Source organism: Bufo bufo, chromosome 4, assembly GCF_905171765.1.
Source record: "Bufo bufo chromosome 4, aBufBuf1.1, whole genome shotgun sequence".
Classification (NCBI taxonomy): Eukaryota; Metazoa; Chordata; class Amphibia; order Anura; family Bufonidae; genus Bufo; species Bufo bufo.
In genome coordinates, this window is record NC_053392.1 from 363,316,196 (window position 1) to 363,342,330 (window position 26,135).

Here is a 26,135-nt window from a genome sequence, read left to right on the forward strand (position 1 = left end):
ATGCTTCTTCATTTTTCAAGAGATCTGCTTGCTGTCAGTGAACGGGAACATTCTTTGTTCCACCCAGAACCCAGTACAATAGGTCTCAGCATGCCTTGGCAATCCTCAGTTATAGCATTGCTGTCATTAGAGACCCTCCAGGACAGGGACAGAACTGTTCGGCTGGGCCCATTCGGGATTTCCAGCTGCCCCTTAGTTCTACAGATCTTTGCAGACCTCCGCACTTGGTAGCCCCATTTAGAAAGACAGAAGGGCACGCCCCGCCAGTTACTGGCAGAGTAACGGTCACCGCTGTGACCAGTTTTGTTGAGCCAACCCAAGCCTATCCGCCACATAAGCCCTTTAACTGTGAATAGGATTAGGTCTGTATTGGTTTTTCAGCCCACTGATGTAAATAAGAATGCCCCATTCACTGGCAGCAAGTAGAGATCTTGAATGGTGAGGAATTGAAACTAAAAGATTTAAGAAACTAAAAAGTGGAGTAACATCTCCGAGATGCACTTATCAAACAGCTTGTGATTTGTGACGATTCATAAATCTGGAGTAAATAATGGAAATTCAGACTATAAAACATGCCCCCCAATGCCCGGGCCCCTCATATAGGTTATACTTACCCTGCTCCCCGACACCTGCGTCGCTCCTGATCCCCGCATGGCCGCCACTGCATCCAGCGACGGGGGGAGCAGCCAATAGCAGGCCATGACAGGGACGAGCCTCCCTAGTATCACCCACAATGCAGCGGTGGCCGTGTGGGGATCAGGAGCGACGTGGGTGCCAGGGAGCGAGGTAAGTATTGGGGGGGCATGGTTTATAGTTTGGATAACCCCTTTAAGCAAAACAGACCTACAAAATTCCTGTCCTGCTAAGTTCCCCTCACACTGTACAGAGTGGTAAGTCATTGGCATAGTGATAATATTAATATGGTTCTTCTTTTTCCACCATGCAGGAAATACACACCCTTCTCTCACTTTATGGCGGCAATATCAATAATATTCAAGAAGACCATGAAACGGTTTGTAGATGTGTAGAAGTGTGTACATGTCTGTATAGCCTGATGTAAACATGAGATAACTCTCCTTTAACATTTATTTGATGGCACTTAATAGGGAATTTTCATGATAGCAATGGATGGCATACTACTACCATATGCAATTACTGTATTGTTCAGGCTATAAGACGCACCAGACCATAAAATGCACCTAGGATATAGAGGAGGAAAATAAGAAAAAAAATACTTTTCATTAGACCTCAGATCAGACCCCCAAGCACCATCAGACCTCCGTTCCCCCTCAGATCAGACCCCCAAGCTCCATCAGACCCTCATTACTCCTCAGATCAGACCCCAAGCTCGATCAGACCCCCATTCTTCCTAAGATCAGACCCCAAGCTCCATCAGACAAGAAAAATAAATGAACTTACCTCCTGCTATAGACTGCACTGACACTCACCACTCCTTGGTCTTCTGCTGGCCTAGCACTGCACTGTGACCTGAAGCACTGCCATTTTCCCCCTGCTTTTGGGGAAAAAAAGGTCAGTCTTATAGTTTGAAAAATACAGTGCTTTGTGATCAGACCTTGTTCACATCTCCATTTGTCAATCCAGCAGGCTGTTCCGGCACAAAGCAGCCAGCTGGATCCATTACTTCACCACCAGATCCCCATTGACTGCAATTGGGTCCGGTGGTGATCCGTCCGATTTCTGGCAAAAATGCTGGGTTTGGGCCAGAAGAAAAGCATTGAATGCAGCGGTTTATGCCCGGCTGAAACCCAGCATTTTTGGCAGTTCCCCATTGCGGTCAATGTGGATTCGGCAGTGAGGTAGAGGATCAGCCTGCCAGATCCACAAACGGAGATATGAATGAGGCCTAAGTGCTGAGTTCCTCACTGATCCTCGGAAGTGTAATGGAGCTGTTAGGTTGGATTCACATGAGCGAGTCCATTGCGGGAATCACGCTCCGTATGTGAGTGTGATCCGCTCTGGACTTGAAGGAGCACGGCATTATCATGATTTATAATGCTATGTGCTTCTGCTTGACCTTATTTCTACAGAATCACACTGACAGCTTTATGTCACTATGATTCTGTGGAAAAAAGGCCATGCAGAGACACATAGCATTATAAATCATGATAATGCCGTGTTGCATTTTCGATGGTGTTCTACATACAGAGTATTTCTGTTTTAACAAACTGTACAGCAGCAATATGGTAGGATGTTTTTTTTTAATGAAGACTAATTACACTGCTCAAAAAAATAAAGGGAACACTTAAACAACACAATGTAACTCCAAGTCAATCACACTTCTGTGAAATCAAACTGTCCACTTAGGAAGCAACACTGAGTGACAATCAATTTCACATGCTGTTGTGCAAATGGAATAGACAACAGGTGGAAATTATAGGCAATTAGCAAGACACCCCCAATAAAGGAGTGGTTCAGCAGGTGGTGACCACAGACCACTTCTCAGTTCCTATGCTTCCTGGCTGATGTTTTGGTCACTTTTGAATGCTGGCGGTGCTTTCACTCTAGTGGTAGCATGAGACGGAGTCTACAACCCACACAAGTGGCTCAGATAGTGCAGCTTATCCAGGATGGCACATCAATGCGAGCTGGGGCAAGAAGGTTTGCTGTGTCTGTCAGCGTAGTGTCCAGAGCATAGAGGCGCTACCAGGAGACAGGCCAGTACATCAAGAGTACAGTGCCATCCACAGATCACCCCCCATAACAGTGCCATCCACAGATCACCCCCCATAACAGTGCCATCCACAGATCACCCCCCCCCATAACAGTGCTATCCACAGACAGATCACCCCTTATAACAGTGCCATCCACAGATCACCCCCCATAACAGTGCTATCCACAGACAGATCACCCCCCCCCATAACAGTGCTATCCACAGACAGATCACCCCCCCATAACAGTGCCATCCACAGATCACCCCCCCCCATAACAGTGCTATCCACAGACAGATCACCCCCCATAACAGTGCTATCCACAGATCACCCCCCCCATAACAGTGCCATCCACAGATCACCCCCCCATAACAGTGCCATCCACAGATCACCCCCCATAACAGTGCCATCCACAGATCACCCCCCCATAACAGTGCCATCCACAGATCACCCCCCCATAACAGTGCCATCCACAGATCACCCCCCCATAACAATGCCATCCACAGATCACCCCCCCATAACAGTGCCATCCACAGATCACCCCCCATAACAGTGCCATCCACAGATCACCCCCCCATAACAGTGCTATCCACAGATCACCCCCCCATAACAGTGCCATCCACAGATCACCCCCCATAACAGTGCCATCCACAGATCACCCCCCCATAACAGTGCTATCCACAGATCACCCCCCCATAACAGTGCCATCCACAGATCACCCCCCCATAACAGTGCCATCCACAGATCACCCCCCATAACAGTGCCATCCACAGATCACCCCCCCCATAGCAGTGCCATCCACAGATCACCCCCCCATAGCAGTGCCATCCACAGATCACCCCCCTATAACAGTGCCATCCACAGATGCCCCCCTATAACAGTGCCTCCTCAGATCCCCCCCATAACAGTGCCACCCACAGATCCCCCCCCCCATAACAGTGCCATCCACAGATCCCCCATAGTAGTGTCATGCACAGACCACCATTAGTTCAAAACCCACCAAAAGCACACCTTTTGGTTAAAAATATTATTTTTCTTATTTTCCCTCTTTAAAAACCTAGGTGCGTCTTATGGGCCGGTGCGTCTTATAGGGCGACAAATACGGTAGTGTGTTTTATTTTATTTTTAGGAGGAAAGAAAAAAAAAAACAGCAATTTTCACATTATTTTATGGAATTTTTTCACGGTATTCAGTTTACTGTGTGGTAAAAATAACATCATTTTATTATGTGGGTCAGTACATTGAGGATAATGCCACATTTCTATATATTTTTTACAGTTTTTTTCTTTTTTCCTGCAGCCTGTCAGCTGCTCCCTCATTCTCCTCCACACTGACAGGGAGTGGGGGCCTGCTTTAGCTGTTCATATCTCTGGTTCGGTACCAGCTAGAGATATGGACATTCCAAGCTTTCAGACAATACCAGAATGACAGCAATATGTTCAGTACAGGGGAAGATATCACTGATAGAAATCGGGATGCAGTGAATGCAGCTGAAAGTGAAAGTAAAAGCAGCTTTTATCTGCGATTATTCCCAACTCGAGTTCTAACAGTGATTTCTCCTCTGTTGCTTTGACTTTAGCTGTCATTTTGGTCTTGTATGAAAGCCTTCATAAATAAATTTGTACTGTAAAAAAACATTTCCTGAACTCGGGTTCAGTTCCAAGGTACCCAAAGCAATATCTTCGGCTCATCGGAGCCAATACATTCTAATACTGTACGAAGCTCCTGCTCCGTACAGTATTAGAATGAAGTTTTATGCGAATTGACTTCGGATGTTTGATCTGAAGTCGATTCGCTTATCCCTAGTAACAATATTAATATCGCATGTATATTGAAATAATATGTCATTTGAAATGCCCTATTCATTACTTACTAATACTTTTCCTGGGATAACCCCTTGAAACTAGCAGCGGACGGATAATAAAGATTAATTTGTAAGCTGCATAAATTCTCACTTTGTGTTTCTTGTGCGTTTTTATTCAAAGTGATGTCACCTTTTTTCATTTTCTTTGTGTATCTTAATTCTTACCAAATATATATATGACATATAGACACATAGATCCAATCTAGACCCAGTATGTAGTGCAAAGGGCGACATAAAGTCAACAATGATATGTAAAATCCACATCTGCAGTTTCTTGTTGTACTGTATCTTAACTTTCTTTTTACATATTCTTCTTCACAGTCTCCTTTCTGTGTTCTTAATATCCCAAGTGAGGCCCTGGCAAGGAAAATAATGCATCGCACTGTGTGTGCAAAGTAAGTCTTGGGAAAATGACTATTTCTGCCTTCTGTGGGCATTTTATATTTTTTGGCCCTTGAGTTGATACGTAGACATAATGATTTCTATGTTACTAAAGGAACACAACAGCGAATAGCTAACTGTTCCCCTTTTAGGTGTCACAAATGTCCCAATAGTAAGGGTACCCTGACACATGTAAGATTCTGTGCCTAAATCCATTAGAAATCCACATCCATTGTTTTCGCAAACCCCATTTACTTGCATCGTAAATTTAATGGCATGGATTGAATCTTCATGCACATCTGGCATGGATCTAAAGCTACAAGGCTACTGAAATACAAGTCAGATTGTATTCTGACATGAGAACATAGCCTAAAAGGTACAATCCAGACTCGGTAATAAAAATACAGTGGACGGGATTTACTAAAAGTGGGACATCCTGCGCCAGGCTTAGTAAATAGTGCACTGGTGTATGATGGCACAAGCCCCTTAATAAATTGCCTCATCTTCTGACTTTCCGTGCTTCGGAAACTGAAATCTATGCCAGCTAAGAGCCAGAGTAGACTTCAGCTACAATTTCTGGTGTCATTTATAGTGAATCCAGCTGGCCGTGGTTGTCCACACCTCTCCCGCTAAGCTTCGCCCCTTCCATTTCAACTTTTAAAATGATTGCACAATTGCGGCATAAAAACATTTATAAAACTCCCCACTTAGGATGCTGGTCCTGTGCATTCCACGGTCCATATTATAGAACTGCCTATTCTTAGGACATGTTCTAGAATTTGTGGACTGACCGCATGGATGCAGACAGCACACGAGTGACTTACTTGCGCTGTCTGTATGTTTCGCCGCCCCCATAGAAATAATTAAATCCCCATGTGATCCACAAAAAATGCAGATCAGACGTGGACCAAAAACATGGTCTTGTGCACGAGGCTTTAGGCATCTGTATACGAGGGACAAACAGATGAAGGTGCAAATGCTTTGAACCACATTTACTATGTGTCATGTACACTATTAGCGCCTCGCTCAAAAAAGAGGCATGGGTCGGACTTCCCAGAAAGGGGTATGGCTTAAGAAATGACAAAGTGTTAGTTTTAGTAATTAGCCTTTGGGGCTAAAAAAAATGTGCATCCAGTAAACTTTGCACAATGATTGCTATATGGAATTCTAATACTTGCCAATTGAAATGATTTCTTCTTGTACTCTTAGGTCGCTCTTTGAGTTGTGGGGTCATGGAAAAGGCCTGAACGAGCTCAAGCAATCAATCCAAAGCTATCCTGTAGAAAATATGGTAGGAGAAAGCACCAGATTATGACTATACAGGGTCCTACACTAATAATATTTTGCTTTTACATTTCAGTTTAACATTAGTTTTAGCATCTTAAATACTTTACGTATTTCTTAACTATAGCTCCTTTGTTTCTTTTAGGTCCCCTATCTTCAGCCCAATTCCACATACAAGATCTGCATCCATAGCTTCAATAAAACCTTGGCACAGAAAGAAAAAGTTGTAAAGATAGATGTGAGTAGTCATTCCACTGTCAAAGCCGAGAATGTTTGGCTAGAATTTAAGGGGGTTCTCCAGGGATGATTTAAAATGGCCGCCAATAACCTGTCCTAGGATGTGAGCTGTCTGGGGGGAGGAGGCCTCACTACACTATACACTGCTAATCAGTAGATGATAATGCTGAGATCCTGCCTATGATATGTCATCATGGCTGAGCAGCCTGACAGGAAAATCATCAATTTGTAGTACGATGGTCCCTCAAGTTACAATATTAATTGGTGCCGTCACAACTATTGTATGTTGAAACTTTTGTAACCTGAGTGCATTGCATACCTGTATGGGAAACTAATAATTGGCTCCAAAGCCCCAAAATGTCATCCCAAGGTAAGAAGAAATTGAAGATTTAAAGGGGTTGTCTCACTTCGGCAAGTGGCATTTATTATGTAGAGAAAGTTAATACAAGGCACTTACTAATGTATTGTGATTACCCATATTGTCTCCTTTGCTGGCTGGATTAATTTTTCCATCACATTATACACTGCTCGCTTCCAGGGGATATGACCACCCTACAATCCAGCAGCAGTGGTCGTGCTTGCACACTATAGGAAAAAGCGCTGGCCTCTCTGGTGGACAGGACCGTGGCAATGTGCATAGGCCGGTGCTTTTTCTTAAAGTGTGGTCGTAACCATGGAAAAATGAATCCAGCCAGCAAAGGAAGCCATATGGATAATCACAATACATTAGAAAGTGGTTTGTAGTAACGTTCTCTACATAGTAAATGCCATTTGCTGAAGTGAGACAACTCCTTTAGGAGAAATAAGCAGTTAAATAAGACATATAAAGCAAGACCTTACATATAACAATCATGACTAAATGCTGGAAGCTATCCATCACTTTCTGTGATGAGGACTAGAGCGTCTTCACGGTCCAGTATATTGCGGTTTACCAGAAAAATACAGTAGAGCCGCCCTCGCCTGACATCCAGAAGAGCAGCTCATCCTGACACAGGTGAAGAGCAGTACAGAGGTAGTAGTACCACACCGTCACATAGTACAAGTGTTTTACCATAGATGTAGCCCTGTAGGTTGGTTGGATAGGAGTCTGAGGCATTGTATATGAGTCTAGTTTCAACTTACAATGGGCCAGGAAAGACCATGGTGAGCAGAAAATATGGTACCTGTGGCCATTTGATCTTGAGGGATCACTGTACATACAAGTGCCAGAGTGCAGTGAGGACACGCTCCTCACCCACCTAGGCAGCTCTGCAAGTGGAGGCAACCAATCCTACTCATGTTTTAGGGGCAGGGTGCTGGCGGTTATTTTAAATTATTCCATGAGAACCCTTCAAGCCTTATTCACACAACCGTGTCTGATTTTCCTATATTGAAAAACGAATGGCTTCTGTGTGCATTCGTTATTTTATTTTATTTTTTCTCTGGCTCCCACACTCTAATCTGCAAAAATGGACCAGAATAGGGCTTGCAGTGAGTTTTTCGGATTGGGGATATCGTCATTGACTTGTATGGGTCTGTGTGCTGTCCATTTTTAAAAAAGCACCTGGAAGAGAGAAACTGTTGTGTGCGTAAGCCTTTAATTGTACCATAAAAAACATCCAAAGCAGTTTGATGTAGACACTCAGGGATCCTTCTGCTGGGAGTCTTCACAAACAGCTGATATCTCAGAGGGGATCAATGAAAACACTTGTTCTGTGTAGCCGGAAGACAAAGTGCTGCAATACAACCTTTGAAATCAAGAGGTATCCATTTTCTTCTAAGATTGTCTGTGGTTCTGTGAAGCAGCGTTTGTTTCTGAGCCAAGTACTTTGTTTGATACCGCAAATTACGTCAGAGACTATGATTACTCAATGGATGCCATGTACGTTGTATTGCGCCACACATAGACCTCCATTGGTCTGTACTTCCCTATAGATCTCCAATTTCATACAGAGGTATATGGACTTTTTTTTTCCCCTCATGGATTTTTCGGTATTTCGACGGAAGTGTTCTTGATCTGGGGAATGGGCATGATTGTAGAAGGACTATCAGTGGCTTCTTACTTTGGAGGTAACACCTGTCCGTCGATGTCCCAACACTAGTCTTTATGGCAGGGATCAGCAACCTTCGTCTCTCCAGCTGCTGTGAAACTACAACTCTCAGCATGTACACGTACTTGGCTTTTCTTGTAATTCCCATAGAAGTAAAAGGAGGATTCTGGGAGTTGTAGTTTCAGAACAGCTGTAGTGCCGGAGGTTGCTGATCCTTGTTCTAGGGGGACCATATACTGGACCAGGGTTGTTAAAAAACCTTCAGAACTGTTGAAGGGTATCTAAACATTTGAAAACACAAAGGAGCAGAAATGCTGCTCAGAGCGCTCTGCCCCTTGGGCTTTCATTGGCTCGGTTGACTTTTTGAGCGTATAGAGTACAGATCCAGAGAAAGTACAGGGGATCGGTACGTCACATGCTTGAAATGCTGAGCAGGACTGATGAATAGGGAATGGACAGAGGGCTCTGAGCAGTGCTGCTGCCCCTTCACGTTTTCAAAAAAATAACTGACCATGAAAAAAGTCCATGTTTGTTTTTCATGCTTGCACTTCCTGTACTTCTTGTATATCTAATAAGGGTTGTTTGCACACACAGGCAATGGAGTTCATGCCATTTAAAGGGAAAGTTAGTTTACAGAATGCAGAACACATATTCTACTTACTGGAGGATTATGGAGCTAACCCAAATACCGCCCCAAAAGATCCCCTGAAGATCTACTTTGGCCGGTGGGTGAGTACTAACTAGCTAAAAATATAATTTCTTTCTCTCCTATGACAGCACCCCCGGGAGAGACCGCCTCCTCAGGACAGGAACCAGGAACCAGAACCGCCTTTTAAAGGAGAGATCATCCCCTCTATCTCCAGTTCTGTTTACTGTCCTAAGGGGCAGGAGGGAATTTGGATCCGCCGATAGAAGATTAGGATTAGAGCTGCGAAGGCCCCGGCTATTGTAAATAGTGTGTGGAGGGTTACTTTGTGCGGCGTAAGCCTCCTCCGGGAGCCGCTGCAGAAGTCTGGGCTCCCTTCTCTATCCTTATTCCTTCCGTCCTCCTTCCAGGTTCCTGAGAGGGCTTGTCCTTCTGGGGCTCCTGCGAACCTCTGCGGCCGTGTTTGCATGTTTGGCCGCCGGCCCGCGCTATGAAATTGCTACTTCTGGGTTGCGGTGGTGGGAGGAAGCTAACGCTGCGGACCGGAAGGGGAGGGATGCCGGCTAGCGCCCGCCTAGTAGAGAAGCCCAGCCGGCTCACTGCCTTGCTGGGTGAAACAAACGAGGCAGTTCCTCCATTAGGCTGCTGTGTGCCGTATGAAACATGGAGCAGACTCAGCGCGTTGAACCCACTGAGACCGCCAATGATACATCGGTACCAGGGTGGGGTAAGAGGGGTTATACCCCAGCATGAAATTTCTATCTTATGTGCTCATGGGATCATTTCTTGTTGCTTAGGTTTCAAAGGAGTCTTCTAGGAAGACCTCCGGAGTAAAACAGAAGGTGTGGTGTGTGTAAGAAGAAACTTCCTTCTGCCTGGGCAAAGCCCCTATGTCAAGGCTGTATCAGCAAGTTAATGGAGGAGGAAGCCCCGTCTTTTATGGTCAGCATTAAACAGATGATACGTGAAGAGGTCAGAGAGTCAGTTAGCGGTTTGATAAAGCACCGTCCCAGTACTTCTTCTGCTGCCGCTACTAAGGACTCCCCCTCAAGTGACAGTGATATACTTTCCGGTTTGGAGGAGAAAGGAGAATGGGGGTCATCTGAAAAGTCTTCTGAGGACGAGGCCGCAGGGAGACCATATTTCATGTGGAGAATACCAACTCTCTAGTAAAGGCGGTTAGGGCTACTATGGGGTTGGAGGAGCAGAAGCCACAGCATTCTGTCCAGGACTCTGTTTGAAGGTTTAGGACCCAAAAAGAGAAAAGTGTTTGATGTACATAGGAACATTCAGGAGTTAATTGCCAGAGAATGGAAAAGACCGGATAGGACGTTTTTCGTTCCTTCTTCGGTAAAGTGGAAGTATCCGTTTGATGAGGGATTGTCTGTTCCTTGGGATAGGGCCCCAAAACTTGATGCCTCGGTAGCAAAAATGTCAGGAAAAATCACCCTCCCCTTTGAGGATATGGGTTTGCTTAAGGACCCAAAGGACAAAAGGGCAGATGTTTATTTAAAAAAGAATTGAGAAGCCTCTGCGGCGGCTTTTAAACCTGCTATTGTCGCTACGTCTGTGGCCAGGTCCCTAAAGGTTTGGATGGGCGAGCTAGAGGATCACATTAAAGGGGGTACCCCTAGGGAGCAGTTACTTTCCTCCTTCCCCACTATAAACAATGCATTGGATTTCTTAGCTGACGCCTCTGCGGATACCTTAAAATTTTCCGCTAGGGCTTCCGCCTTATCCAACTCTGCCCGGCGGGCTATTTGGTTAAAAGGCTGGAATGGGGATGTTGGTTCCAAGGCAAAACTTTGTGCTATCCCTTGTCAGGGAGAATTTTTGTTTGGGCCTGTACTTGATGATTTACTAAGAAGGGCTTTCCCTTAGTCAGGCACGAAAAAGTCTTCCCGTCCTAGATTTAATAAAGGAAGTCTTTAAAGGAAAAGAAAGAGCAAAACAGTTTGCAGGTCCGGGTAGGAAGAGTAAAGGATTTCTTTTTTTCCGGGTCAGATGCCTCAAAAAAAGCAGTTCCAATGACGCCAGAGCGCCTGTTGGCGGTCGTCTGTCTCTTTTTGCTCCTCAGTGGCAGAAGATCTCCAACATCCCCTGGATAAATTCTGTGATAGGGAAAGGCCTAAAGCTAAATTTTCAGAGTCTCCCAGTAGGGAGATTTGTAATTACATATTTCCATACAGATCCCGCAAGACATCATCTCAGAGGTTTTTTCCCCGATAGAAAAAAGGGTGTTGGTAAAAGTCCCAGAGCAGGAATTGACAGAGGGGTTTTATTCAACTCTTTTTCTGGTCAAAAAACAAAATAGCTCATTTCGGACTATAATAAACTTGAAGTGTTTGAACCAATTCCTGCAGTACGAGAGATTTCGTATGGAGTCCATCAGGTCTGCAGTGAACAATCTGTTCCTGGATTGCTTTATGGCCACAGTAGACCTGAGGGATGCGTATTATCATGTCCCCATTCATCCCAGCCAGCAGAGGTTTCTGAGGGTAGCAGTCCAGTTAGAGAAAGAGATTCTGCATCTTCAATTCCAGGCATTACCCTTCGGCCGGGCTCAAGCTCTGATGGTTTTCACAAAGATTATTTCGGAGATGATGGCCCACGTCAGGGAGAAGGAGGTCATCATTATACCATACCTGGACAATTTTCTGCTGGTGGCCCAGTCAGGTTAGATTCTTCAGGGTGAGATTGTCTGGTTCAGGGAGGTCCTAGAGAAGCTGGGATGGGAGATAAACCTAGAAAAATCCGGTTTATGCCCAAGCCAGAGATGCAGTTTCCTAGGAATAATTTTGGACTCCAGTTCCCAGAAGTGCCCCCTACCGCTGCAAAAAGCTTTACTTATCAGATCAAGAGTTCAGCAGCTTCTCTCGTCTCCTTTACTCACCATAAGAGAGGCCATGTCGGTACTGGGTCTCATGACAGCCACTATTCCGGGGGTGGAAAGGGCCTATTACCGTTCAAGGCTTCTTCAGCTTCAGATCCTGCGGGATTAGGATGAAAGTCTTCCCTCTCTGAACTCAGTGATGTCGCTATCTCCCCAGACCCTAGATTCCTTGGAGTGGTGGATGGACCTAAAAAACCTAGAAAGAGGAGTTCCTTGGACCAGGGAGGCGGTTCTCCCCTTAACCACGGATGCGAGCCCATCCGGTTGGGGAGCCCGTGTAGGGTCACTTCTATTGCAGGGAAATTGGGACAGCAAATCTCTGTCCCATTCGCACAATTTCAGGGAATTGGATGCAATCAGAATAGCCTTACTACAGAGTCTCCCGGTCATCAGAGGCAGGAACGTAAGGGTCTATTCAGACAACACGACAGCAGTGGCCTATATCAACCGGCAGGGAGGTACAAGGGCTCGGGGCCTAATGTCTCTCACTCAGCTGATTTTCAGCCTAGCAGAAGCTTCTCTATTATCCCTTTCTGCAGTACATCAAAGGGGTTCAGAGAATGTAAAAGCGGATTTCCTCAGTCATCAACTATACCAGGGAGAGTGGTCCCTAGATCAGGGGGTTTTCAATCAAGTAGCAGCATTATGGGGAACTCCGGAGATAGATCTCTTTGCCACCAGGGCGAACAAGAAAGTAGAGGTCTTTTCTCTTTCACCGGAGGAGCATCCGAGAGCAGTGGATGCACTGGCCCAATCCTGGAGGCGGGGCTTTCTGTATGCCTTTCTCCTGCTAAAATTGCTACCAAGGGTCCTCAAAAAGATCAGAGAGGAGGAAGCCACAGTAATAGTTATTGCTCCCTTTTGGCCAAGAGGAGTATGATTTTCCTGGCTCCGCAAAATGTCAATAGCAACACCGTGGGTGATTCCAGAATCACAGGAGCTTCTGTCCCAGGGACCAGTTTTTCACCCAGATGTGAAGAATCTACACCTGACTGCATGGTTTTTGAGAGGGAGATTTTAAAGCAAAGAGGTCTCTCCGAGGATGTGGTAAACACTCTGTTGGCCAGTCGGAAGAAGGTCACCTCCAAGATCTACCTTAGAATTTAGAGGGCCTTTTTCAGATTCGCAAAAAAACCTGTGGATGTGCTGGAAGCTCCTGACATCGCTCGTTTTAGATTTCCTACAAGAGGGATGGAACAAAAAACTTAGGCCCAGTACTTTAAAGGTCCAGATTTCTGCCTTAAGCGCCCTATTTGAGTTTAAATTAGCAGAACATTCTTGGGTTAAGAGGTTTATAACAGCAGTATCCAAGTTATCCCCCGTCTGTGAAAGTAAAATTCCTCCCTGGGATTTAAATTGGGTACTCTCCTCTCTCACTTCAGACCCCTTTGAGCCTATTGATAAAATCTCCCTAAAGTTGCTCTCCCTTAAGCTTGCTTTCCTTCTGGCCATTACTTCGGCTAGAAGAGTTAGTGAGATTTCTGCGCTCTCGATTAACCCTCCCTATTTGGTGATCCTGGAGCATCTGGTTGTAATTTCTCCTGATCCTTCTTTTTTACCAAGAGTGTCTTCACGTTTTCATCGTTCTCAGGAGATAGTGTTACCTTCCTTCTGTGCTTCCCCTAAAAATAAAAAGGAATCAGAGTACCACTGTCTAGATGTTAGGAGATATATTTTGCAATATCTACAGGTCACTCAGCCTTGGAGATCCTCCTCACGTCTGCTGATTTTGTTTCAGGGAGCAAGAAAGGGATCTGCAGCCTCTTCTCACACTATTGCTAGGTGGATTAGACAGGCCATTTCCTTAGATTACTCTTTTAAGGGAGTTGTTCCGCCCTCGGGGGTAAGGGCTTACTCTACGAGATCAGTTATAGGCAGAGAGAGCTTCTGCCTCTATAGAGCAGATTTGTAAGGCAGCTACCTGGAGCTCTCCGCATACTTTTTTTTTAGGCACTATAGACTACAGTTACCTTCTAACGAAGGTCTTACCTTTTGGTCGTAAGGTACTTCAGGCTGTGGTCCCGTCCTAGACAAATTCTTGGCTATTCTCCAGGGGTGCTGTCATAGGCGAGAGAGAAATATTGGATTACACTTACCGGTAATCGGTTTTTTTTGATCCTATGACAGCACACGGTTAATTCCCAACCCTATGTAAACATTGTATATAGGTATACGTATATATATGTGGATGCATAGATGTATATATAAAAAATAGATATTGTTAGGTTGTTAAGATGTTATGTTTCTTAGTTCTTGAGAAAAGGACTGGAGATAGAGGGGATGATCTCTCCTTTATAAGGCGGTTCTGTTTTCTGTCCTGAGGAGGAGGCGTGCTGTCATAGGCCCAAAGAAAACCGATTACCGGTAAGTGTAATCCAATATTTTCCTCTTATATAAAGCAGTCAACTATTCATTGTATGATGTTTTATGTAAAGGGGTTGGTCACTTTATAGAATAGTAGCTGAAACCATTCAGCACATGTGCAGATAATGAGTAAGGCCATGGTCCATTGTATGGACCCAGAGCCCACCAGTATCCACAGCACATATATGTGGTCATTTGGGGATCTTTATTTAGAAATTGCCAGTTTCTATCCTTCCATTCACCCGGATTTAGAAGACTAATGGGCTGCACAGGACCCACATTCTCCTAACTAATAGGAGTCACAGTGCTGAGACTTCTCACCAGTAAGGGATTTTCCATAGTCTTTACCCTTTAAAGGGGAACCTGTCACACGCCTTTCTTGTCTGTAAAGACATGTATTCTTCATGAAATAACTATTCCGGAGGTTTTTTCTCTCAACATAATTCTACATGTGCTTTTCTTTCTTCTAGAAATGTATGAAAAAAGGCCAATGTTAACACTTAGTTGTCAATTTATTCATACATTTTTTAGCTTGGGTTTACACATATTCATTTTAGGGTTGTCACGATACCAAAATTTTGATTTGATTTCGATACCATAAAAAAGTATTGCAATACTCGATACCATACGATACCACGCGAAAAAAAATAAAACACAAAAAAAAGCTGCATGCATTCTGCATTTTATGGAACATCCGACCCATGATAGAACAGTCTGATCCTATTTTTTGGTGGGACAAGGTGACAAAAAAAATTGTGAATTGCATGGTTTTTATATTTTTTCTGTTACGGCGTTCACCGCATAGGAGATATTTTTTAATATTTTAATAGTTCAGACTTTTTTGAACGTGGGGGGAACCCTGCGGCCACTACCACCAATGAATATAATACGGGGGGGAGGGGGAGGACACTGTGCCACCAATGAAGATACTACTGAGGCGCAAGCCACTGCGCCCTAAAAATGGGCTCATTGATTTCAGTGGGGTCTGTCTGGCCGTAAAAATGGCCATGTCCTATTTTTTGAAGGCTGCTATTCACTGGCCATAGAGAAAAAAAAAAACGCCATGAGAACAACCCCAATAGATTTTAATTAGTGCTAAAAACGGCCATGTGACAGCCGTTGCCCACTGCCGTAAGACTGTAGGTGTGACAGTGGAATGGCACAAATCATAGAAAACGTTCTCCAGAATGATCACATCTGGAATACAAGTATATACTAAGCCAGACATGACCAGAGAGGTGACCGGACCTTTCAGTGAAAATTTAAATTATCCAGTAAATTGAACTGAACTTTTTCTGTCTTTTTCTCTTTATCAAGATTGCAGATGGACAAAGAGAATTAATCAACTCCTACAGTGTGAAAAAGAGGCATTTTATTGGGAACACAAGCATGGATGCTGGGCTTTCCTTCATCATGGCAAACCATGCAAAAGTAAAACCCAATGATCTGGTGTTCGATCCTTTTGTAGGCACCGGTAAGGTCCAGCTGCACATTCTCCGATTGCAGTATTTTCCTACTATATTTTTGTAAAGTGCTGCCTGTGCAGTATATACTTTAGATTCCGGATATTTCAAATGACTTTTCTTGCCATTGCCCCCCACGTAGACATTTTATGTTACAGCATTTAAAAAAGGACTTTTCATTTTAAATTTGTCATACATACTGTGAGGTCCTGAAAAGTTTGACTGTTGGTATAGTAGTTTTATTGCCATTTTCTAGCTTATGACGGTTTATGAGCTCCTGGGGAGGGATAAGTGACACATGTATGTTTCCACAGGGGTTGGCAACTTCTAATTAGGAATTTACAAGCACAAGGAGGATGTTTGCGTTAAGTTTTCGAACGCGACATTGATCTATCAGCAGCCGTAATGAGACCAAACAGATGGCCGCTTCATCCAAAGACAACTATAAATTTCCGCTTTATCCATAAAAATTATCCATGTGCATTCGGAAAACAGCAGGAATAGTACATTTTTCTTGCACATTTAAGCAGGTTGGGGATTGTCATCCATCAAAGGAAGAATGTAAATGGTTCTCAGACATGTAGCTTTAGAAAATATGCCTTTGATAAAGTATAGGTGCATGGATCATGTCAGGGAACCAAGTCCACCATTTTTTTTGTCTCTGTCCTTTTAGCCTGTTATCAAACATGTGTTTTCTCACCCAGAACTTAGCATTTATTCTGTGTGGGTGGCTCTAAGGCCTCCTGCACACGACCATATCCATTCTGAAGTCCCCAAATCGAGGATCTTCAAAATACTGATGTGCATCCCGCACTTTTCACAGGCCCCATTGTAGAAATGCTTCTTCTTGCCCTCAAAATGGACAAGACTTGGACAGGTTTTACAATTTGCAGCACAGCCACACGGATGCAGACGGCACATAGATGTCAACAGCGTTTTTTGAGGCCCCTATTTTTTGGGTCTGCATTTGAGCCTCAAAAAATATGGTCGTGTGCATGAGGTCTAACACTGACCATTCTTCTGAGCCTTATAGTCCCTCACCTCTTTGTCCTTGATGGGACAGACAGACTGTACTGCACAAAACTACTAGTTTTCTTTTTATTACTTTGCATCAGAGGCCATAGGGACCTTGGGAAGTTTGGCGACTTGTATGAATAAATGTGTCATCCCTCTAGGTCATATGCAGCATATTAGCTATGGCATCACAGGGAGAGTACTCCCACGTGGCAAAAAGTCAAGACCGGTTTTAGACACCATGATGATTGGGTCATTTACACAAAGCGATTTATTGCTGGGTATGATCAGAAATAATTAAAACTGCATGCAGAATTGTAACGTGTATACTCACTATGGGGGCAGTTTTAGACTGCTGAATAGAGGCCTTACTAGAGAGAAGCGGATGTCCAGAGTCTTCTCTCTTCAAGATTGGTGCAAGTGTAAGAATATGTAAGAAAAATGAGTGTCCCCGTATGATGGCCCTACTGGTATACACAGTTCTGGAAAATGTAGGAATTGTGGACCGTTTTGTAAGTCACATTTACTGGGTTTAAATAGGTTGCTTTGAACAAAACAATTGGCTACCTTCAGTCTTCCACAAGAGGGCAGCGTTGCATAGGAAAAGTCCTACAGTCAAACAGCGTTATGGGCATCCTTAAAAATTCGGATATAGGCGCATTCATTTTGCAGCATATTAATTGTATTTATGACCATTATAGCTCCCTTTGCCCTAAATAAAACATGTGTTTTACTAATGGAACCGGGGGTAAGATGTATGCATTTTAGAGAGTTGGTGTCAAGGGTGGACTTTAATATCTATAATCACTTCTATCTTTCTCACATGCTATATGCATTATTTTTTAGGCCTTCTGTGCTTCTTTAGGCCTTAAATACCAGCATAATGTCAGTGAGCTGCCTGTCCCATAGCTAAAACTAATAATAACTTCTAACATTTTTTTCTACGGACATTTCCCATTTGTATATTTACTAAAAAGCTAAGGAAATAGGATCCATGTTGAACACAGTTTTGGTAACGTATTTTTCTAACATTTTTTGGACAGTCCCTTTTTGTATAAATGCTTAGACGTGGATGAAAGAAAGTAAACTTGGGAAGTTTATAATTTGCCTGTCCGTCTTTCAAGGGCTGTTCTCCTCAGCTCATTATATACTTTTATTTCCTTATATTATAAATCCTCAAAAACATATCAGTCAGCGCCTATGTAGTTGTGTATTAATCACATAGACAGTGGATCTGGGTGGCCCTCCGGTTTCCTTGTAAAGTTAAAGGGTGGAATATAGACTAGGTATTAAATGGGTATTTGTGCACATGCTTATGTATATAGTATTACTATCCATACAACTAAAATTCAGAAATATTTATTAAAGAGGTTTTCTGGGAATTTGATATTAATGGCCTCTCCTCAGGATAGGTCATCAATATCAGATCGCCGGGAGGCTGATACCAGATACCCACACCGATCAGCTGTGCAGCGTCCCGGGAGCACTTAGGCCTCTTCCTAGGCCAGTGACGTCACCGCACATTGGTCACATGGCCTTCGCGCAGCTAAGTCCCATTGAAGTCAATGGAGGTAAGCGGCAATACTGCCAGGAGGCCATGACACTCACTGGATCTCCGGTAAGCACAGCTGCCTCTGGATAAGTCATCAATATCAGAATCGGTGGGGGTCCGACTCCTGGCACCGATTTAATGACCTGTTCTGCTGATAGTTCATCAGTATCAAATTTCCAGATAACCCCTTTAAATAAGTTCTGATCCCCAACTGATCTTTTTGCAAAAACTTTGCATTTTGGCACTTTTTTTTTTTTTGCAGCCCAATGTTAGCTGTAAGTGGGTAGAAAATTATTAAAGGGGTTCTGCACTTTGTTTAAACTGATGATCTATCCTCTGGATAGATCATCAGCTTCTGATCGGCGGGGGTCTGTCTCCCGGGACCCCCGCCGATCAGCTGTTTGAGAAGGCAGCGCCGCGGCCTTCTCATTGTTTACCGCAGGCCCAGTTATGTCACGACTAGTATCAACTGGCCTGGGCGCGGCTAAGCTCCATTCAAGGGAACTGGTCATGACGTCACTCAGCCAGCGGTAAACGGTGAGAAGGCCGTGGCGCTGCTGAAGCGCCGCCCCCTTCTCAAACAGCTTTTCGGCGGGGGTCTCCGGTGTCAGACCCCCGCCGATCAGAAGCTGATGATCTATCCAGAGAATAGATCATCAGTTTAAACAAAGTGCAGAACCCCTTTAAAGGCACTTCAAACTGTTCATTTTTTTGCATGTTTCATCAATTGCATTGTGTTTTCTGGGTCCATAGCGGTTTTGTTCAAAATGTAGCATGCCTTGGGTATGACTTTTTTTTTTCTTTCTTTTAACCGTTTTTCCATAGACTCCTCTATACGGAAAAATAGGAGCAAGAATAGGACTTATTCTCTAATTTGTGGAATGGCCACATACTGTAGATGTGCAAAAAATACGGATGTGTGTATGGCTCCATACAAATGAGTGGGTCAGTGTGCAAAAAATCTAGATGGCACACAGCTGAAAAATATGGTCGTATGCATGAGGCCTTACATAGATTATGATTTAGCAAAAACCTTTTGTATTGTGGGTTCAATGGAGGTTTTAGATATGTGATAAATGCATCAGCAGGCCCCCAACATCACTAAAACGGGGAACCCGAGCCCCCTGTTCTGGAGGAGTTGGAATGGAGTGCCCTGGCCCACTTTTAAATATTCCATGCATTTCAGCTCTGATGTTATACTTGAGAGGTTTCATTTAAAGGGTAACTGTCATAATATTTTTTTATTTGCTAGTTTATTAGAGCTAGGCATGTATACCTGAGTTACTCTGTCAATGATTGTCAAAAGATCTGTAATTACCTTATAATAACTGCTTTCATCAATGTCCTCTGTCCCTTTCCACTGCTCCCTTAAAAGACAGTTGCTATGGCTTGTCTGTCTCTGGCTAAGAAGACAGGAAGACAGAGGGGCGGTCCTTCACACTGCATGCCTGCATTAGGCTTCAGAGTGAGGAGGCGTGTCTCTCAGTAATCCAATTTGATTGGCTGGCAGGGAGCTGCTGGCTACAGCAAGTGTGTATGGGAAGGGAGGGAAGGCAGTTTTGGCCTCAGAGAACTGGCAGAGGAACCATCTTGAGATCCTTATATTGTAGGGGTTAAAACAGCCGTAACTAAGGGAAAAACTCAACTAAAACAGTGGTGTGTGAAGAAACTAAAGCTTGCTTTATGCATAATGCTGCTGCAGCAGTAACATATGCTAAAATTGTTTTTTTTAATTTTTTTATGAAAACATGACAGTTACCCTTTAACTACGCTCACACTTATGGTGGTACATCTACTTGTTTCTACCATCAATGTCACAGTCCCCGCTGACTATTTAGACCTAAGATCCTGATTGCCATTTTATAACATGTGAAGGCTTCCATCAGCATATAGATGACCGTAGACTGATTCTTCCTGTAGGGGGTCTTTTGGTACCATGTGCCCACTTTGGGGCTTACGTGTGCGGCACTGAGATTGATTACAATACAGTCCATGGACGGGGTGAGTAACCATCTTCTATTTTCTACCTATACCGAATGCCTTTTCCATCAGTTAGTCATGGTTGTATGTCACACTGATATCATAGTGTAGAATTGCTGACGAATATAAAGTGATGTCCTGGTAGTAAGCTCTTGTATTAGTGCATGGGCACCTTGTAAGGAATCTGCTCCTAATATGAAGCAGAATAAAACTCCGGGGTTCATGCTTCTATAGGAGGCCAACAGTTCAGTAATTACTTTTACTGTCTGCATGGAAAACGAGTATACAGTGCAGTCTTCAGTCCTGAACCATGCACAATAATTACTGCCAGAACCACGGCGCTGGAAACATTTATTACATTAAGGCTTTGAAGAGCTGGGTGGATGTTTCATGCTAAACTAGTATTAACAGAACATAGCTAATGTGGTACAACTGGCCCTGGAAAACAGGTTCTTTCTCGTGACGTTTTATCTGTAGCTGTTCAGCACATTGCCTCTGATGATAGGATTCCTTACAAGCTATGGATACCTTTTTGATTTCATTATTTTTTTTTTATTCCATTGCATCATTGTGTGTTAAAAAGCATTTCTCCAAGTGATCTTCATTAAACATTATCAGCCGTTTTGTAGCTTGCTTGTACTCCAGTCGACATGTCTCCAGTCCCTCTCTCTCTCCATTACAGAATAATTATTTAACTTCAATTCTGATCACGTCAACCGTAATTTTCAAAGAAAACCAGTTATAAAAAAACAATATATATATATATATTTTTTACAGAATAAGATGCAGTTGATCGTGGAGACCATCAGCAAGCTCTGTGTGTCTCCGTTTAGTATCTTGTGTGTATGAAGTTATGTTGCTGTGAATACTCTTGTGGCATTGTCACAGTAATACCTGAAGACTTGCTTCTTTACACGGGAATAACCAATATCTGTCAGACCGGTCAGATAGTTGCGTTATTGAATATTGAATTTTGCATTTGCTGAGTATACAGTTAATCAGAACTTAAATGGGTTGTCCAGTTGATAAAATGATTTAAAAAGCCTCACAATGCTTGCTTCACACCAATCCCTTGCTGCTCCTGATCCGATGCTTCCCGTTGCCCCTCGCCTTCAGTCAATTCCTATGTGCTGAGAGTCACCAAGAAGTAGATACGGGTGGGAACTGGGAAGTGTCGGGGGAGCAATGAGGTATGACTATTTTTGTTTGTTTTATTTTTTACTCACTTATTTTACTCACTTATTTTACTCACTTACTTAGCGCTGACATATATATGTGGAGCTCACAATCTGAGTTCCCCGTCAGTGTGTCCCTCTGTGCCCATGATGTTTGTTTTTTGTTTTGTTTTTTTAAAATACATAATTTAGAGAACTTTTATCACACAGAGAACACCTTTACATTTTTTAGACATTTATGTTTCATATTCTTTCCATCGACCTTCAGGTAAAGCCACTCGAATGAACCAGAAGTGGAGAGGGCCAGATGAGAACATAAGGGCCAATTTACGCCAGTATGGGTTGGAGAAATACTATCTTGATGTCCTAGTGTCTGATGCATCCAAACCCATCTGGAGAAAAGGGCCGTTGTTTGATGCAATCATTACAGACCGTAAGTTTCGGAGATATTAAAGACATTCACATTTGATGGATTTAGTCCAAACCCTTTTGGTGTCTTCTTGGCTGAAATTTTTTTCCTTTTTGATCGGGAAAAGCGATGTATGAGTGCTCTGCTGGATCATTAACCCCTTCACGACTGCAATCTGTATATATACGTGATAGTTGCACATGCCCCGTGCAGCTACCACGTCTATAAACGTTCTGGCAGCTCTTGAATCCGTTTGGATTAAAGCTTCTGCCCCTGCACTGCTGCTGTCACGGACAGCATACAGTGCAGTAATGCCGGCAAGGGACCAATCAGAGTGGCCCCTTGCCGGCAATCGATCCGATTGGTTAGTCTGTGCAGACTAACCAATCGGATCGAGGCAGTGTTAAAATGCCGGTTTCAGGCTCTGATCTGCGCTCTGCAGATCAGAGCCTGAAATCAGGTAATGTGTCCTGAAGCCCCCGATCTGTGCCCCCTTCTTGAAGCCCCCGATCTGTGCCCCCTTCTTGAAGCCCCCGATCTGTGCCCCCTTCTTGTCCTTGTCCTTCTTCTTATGCTGCCCCCAATGCGGTCCACCCCCTCCTGCCCCGATCTGTCATTTGTAAAATGCTGCCCCCCCCTCCCCCCTTTCCAGTGCTGCCCCCGATCGGTCCCCCTTCTGTGTGTGATGGCGGCGGCTCCATTCCTGAGCCGCCGCCATCAGCAGCGTGTGTCAGCTATATGCTGACACTGCTGTAACCCTATAGATGCCGCAGTAGCAGCATCCATGGGGTTAATAGAGGGAGGGGGCTCCCTCTCTCAACCATCAGGGCTGCTGCGATCGCAGCGCCCGATGATTCCCATGACAACCGGACGCTTTGCAAAGGCGTCCGGTTGCCATGGCATAGGCGTCCGGTGCTGCCACCTACAGGGCATCTGATTGTATTATACACTGCTCAAAAAAATAAAGGGAACACTTAAACAACACAATGTAACTCCAAGTCAATCACACTTCTGTGAAATCAAACTGTCCACTTAGGAAGCAACACTGAGTAAAAATCAATTTCACATGCTGTTGTGCAAATGGGATAGACAACAGGTAGAAATTATAGGCAATTAGCAAGACACCCCCAATAAAGGAGTGGTTCTGCAGGTGGTGACCTGACCACTTCTCAATTCCTATGCTTCCTGGCTGATGTTTTGGTCACTTTTGAATGCTGGCGGTGCTTTCACTCTAGTGGTAGCATGAGACGGAGTCTACAACCCACACAAGTGGCTCAGGTAGTGCAGCTTATCCAGGATGGCACATCAATGCGAGCTGTGGCAAGAAGGTTTGCTGTGTCTGTCAGCGTAGTGTCCAGAGCATGGAGGTGCTACCAGGAGACAGGCCAGTACATCAGGAGACGTGGAGGAGGCCGTAGGAGGGCAACAACCCAACAGCAGGACCGCTACCTCCGCCTTTGTGCAAGGAGGAACAGGAGGAGCACTGCCAGAGCCCTGCAAAATGACCTCCAGCAGGCCACAAATGTGCATGTGTCTGCTCAAACGGTCAGAAACAGACTCCATGAGGGTGATATGAGGGTCCGACGTCCACAGGTGGGGGTTGTGCTTACAGCCCAACACCGTGCAGGACGTTTGGCATTTGCCAGAAAACACCAAGATTGGCAAATTCGCCACTGGCGCCCTGTGCTCTTCACAGATGAAAGCAGGTTCACACTGAGCACATGTGACAGATGTGACAGAGTCTGGAGACGCCGTGGAGAACGTTCTGTGGCTTGCAACATCCTCCAGCATGACCGGTTTGGCATTGGGTCAGTAATGGTGTGGGGTGGCATTTCTTTGGAGGGCCGCACAGCCCTCCATGTGCTCGCCAGAGGTAGCCTGACTGCCATTAGGTACCGAGATGAGATCCTCAGACCCCTTGTGAGACCATATGCTGGTGCGGTTGGCCCTGGGTTCCTCCTAATGCAAGACAATGCTAGACCTCATGTGGCTGGAGTGTGTCAGCAGTTCCTGCAAGACGAAGGCATTGATGCTATGGACTGGCCCGTCCGTTCCCCTGACCTGAATCCAATTGAGCACATCTGGGACATCACGTCTCGCTCTATCCACCAACGTCACGTTGCACCACAGACTGTCCAGGAGTTGGCAGATGCTTTAGTCCAGGTCTGGGAGGAGATCCCTCCGGAGACCGTCTGCCACCTCATCAGGAGCATGCGCAGGCGTTGTAGGGAGGTCATACAGGCACGTGGAGGCCACACACACTACTGAGCCTCATTTTGACTTGTTTTAAGGACATTACATCAAAGTTGGATCAGCCTGTAGTGTGTTTTTCCACTTTAATTTTGAGGGTGACTCCAAATCCAGACCTCGATGGGTTAAAAAATTAGATTTCCATTTTTTTTTGTGTGTGATTTTGTTGTCAGCACATTAAACTATGTAAAGAACAAAGTATTTCAGAAGAATATTTAATTAATTCAGATCTAGGATGGGTTATTTTTGTGTTCCCTTTTATTTTTTTGAGCAGTGTACTTTGCAATGCAAGAGCATTGCAAAGTATAGTACAACCATCAGCCCCGCTGGATCTTCAAGTAGTGAAAATAATAAAAATAAATAAATAAAAATGTAAAAAATAAATTGCCTTTTCCTATAAAAAAAAAAAAAAACACACATATTAGGTGTCACCGCGTCCGTAACGACCATCTCTATAAATATATCACATCATCAACCCCCAATAAACACCATAAAAAATAAAATATAAAAACGGTGTAAATAAATAAGCAATTTTTGTCACCTTACATCACAAAAAGTGCAACACCAAGCGATCAAAAAGATGTATGTACCCCAAAATAGTACCAATCAAACCGTTACCTCATCCCGCAAAAAATGAGCTCATATTTAATACAATCACCCAAAAAATTAAAAAGCTATGGCTCTCAGACTATGGAGACACTAAAACATCATTTTTTTGGTTTCAGAAATGCTATTATTGTGTAAAACTTAAATAAATAAGAAAAAGTATACATATTGGGTATTGCCACGTCCGTAACGATCTGCTCTATAAAACTATATCATTACCTAACCACTCAGATGAACGCTGTAAAAAACAAACAAAAAACTGTTCCAAAACAGCCAATTTTTTGGCCACCTTGCCTCATAAAGTGTAATAATGAATGATCAAAAAATCATATGTACCCAAAAATGGTACCAATAAAAACCTCAACTCTTTCTGCAAAAAACGAGCCCCTGCACAAGACGATCGGTAGAAAAATAAAAAACATATGGCGTTCAGAAAACCAATCCAGCAAAATCTGCCTTCCAAAAACCATACGGTGTTCCTTTCCTTCTGCGCCCTGCCGTGCGCCCTTACATCAGTTTATGACCACATGTGGGGTGTTTCTGTAAACCGCAGAATCAGAGTAATAAATATTGAGTTTTGTTTGGCTGTTAACCCTTAATGTGTTAAAGAAAAAAATTTCATAAAATAGAAAATCTGCTAAAAAAGTGAAATTTTGAAATTTCTTCTCCATTTTCCTTTAATTCTTGTGGAACACCTAAAGGGTTAACAACGTTTGTAAAATTGGTTTTAAGTAACTTGAGGGGTGTAGTTTCTACAATAGGGTCATTTTTGGGGGGTTTCCACTATGTAAGTCCCACAAAGTGACTTCAGACCTGAACTAGTCCTTAAAAAGTGGGTTTTGAAAATTTTCTTAAAAATTTTAAGAATTGCTTCTAAGCCTTCTAACGTCCTAAAAAAATAAAATAACATTTCCAAAATGATGCCAACATAAAGTAGACATATGGGTAATGTTATGTAATAAATATTTTATGAGGTATCACTTTGTTTTAGAAGCAGAGAAATTGAAATTTAGAAAATTGCAAATTTTTTAAGTTTTTTGGTAAATTTGGGATTTTTTCATAAATAAAGGTGATCTATATTGACTCAAATTTATGACTATCATGAAGTACAATGTGTCACCAGAAAACAATCTCAGAATGGCTTGGATAAGTAAAAGTGTTCCAAAGCAATTACCACATAAAGGGACACATGTCAGATTTGTAAATTTTGACCTGGACACTGGGGCATCAATGACCTTTGGTCATGAAAGGGTTAATGAAGCAGGGGGTCTGGCACTGTTGGACCACCTTGACTGTGGACTATAAGATGCAAGCACTT

At 43.7% G+C, this 26,135-nt stretch overlaps 1 protein-coding gene across 3 annotated transcripts in view; it reads left to right on the top strand.

Moving 5' to 3' along the window:
* Nucleotides 1-26,135, top strand: part of TRMT11 (tRNA methyltransferase 11 homolog) — a 74,136-nt gene that overhangs the window by 295 nt on the left and 47,706 nt on the right. The window contains exons 2-9 of one of the 3 annotated variants that reach the window (XM_040429102.1): nt 947-1,012; nt 4,855-4,928; nt 6,124-6,205; nt 6,344-6,436; nt 9,060-9,194; nt 15,686-15,842; nt 20,318-20,398; nt 21,821-21,985. In XM_040429102.1, the coding sequence (XP_040285036.1) occupies nt 947-1,012; nt 4,855-4,928; nt 6,124-6,205; nt 6,344-6,436; nt 9,060-9,194; nt 15,686-15,842; nt 20,318-20,398; nt 21,821-21,985 (853 nt within the window). Of the gene's footprint in view, nt 1-946; nt 1,013-4,854; nt 4,929-6,123; nt 6,206-6,343; nt 6,437-9,059; nt 9,195-14,280; nt 14,369-15,685; nt 15,843-20,317; nt 20,399-21,820; nt 21,986-26,135 lie in introns of those variants that run through there. The other 2 variants (XM_040429104.1, XM_040429105.1) reach the window with 2 other exon arrangements.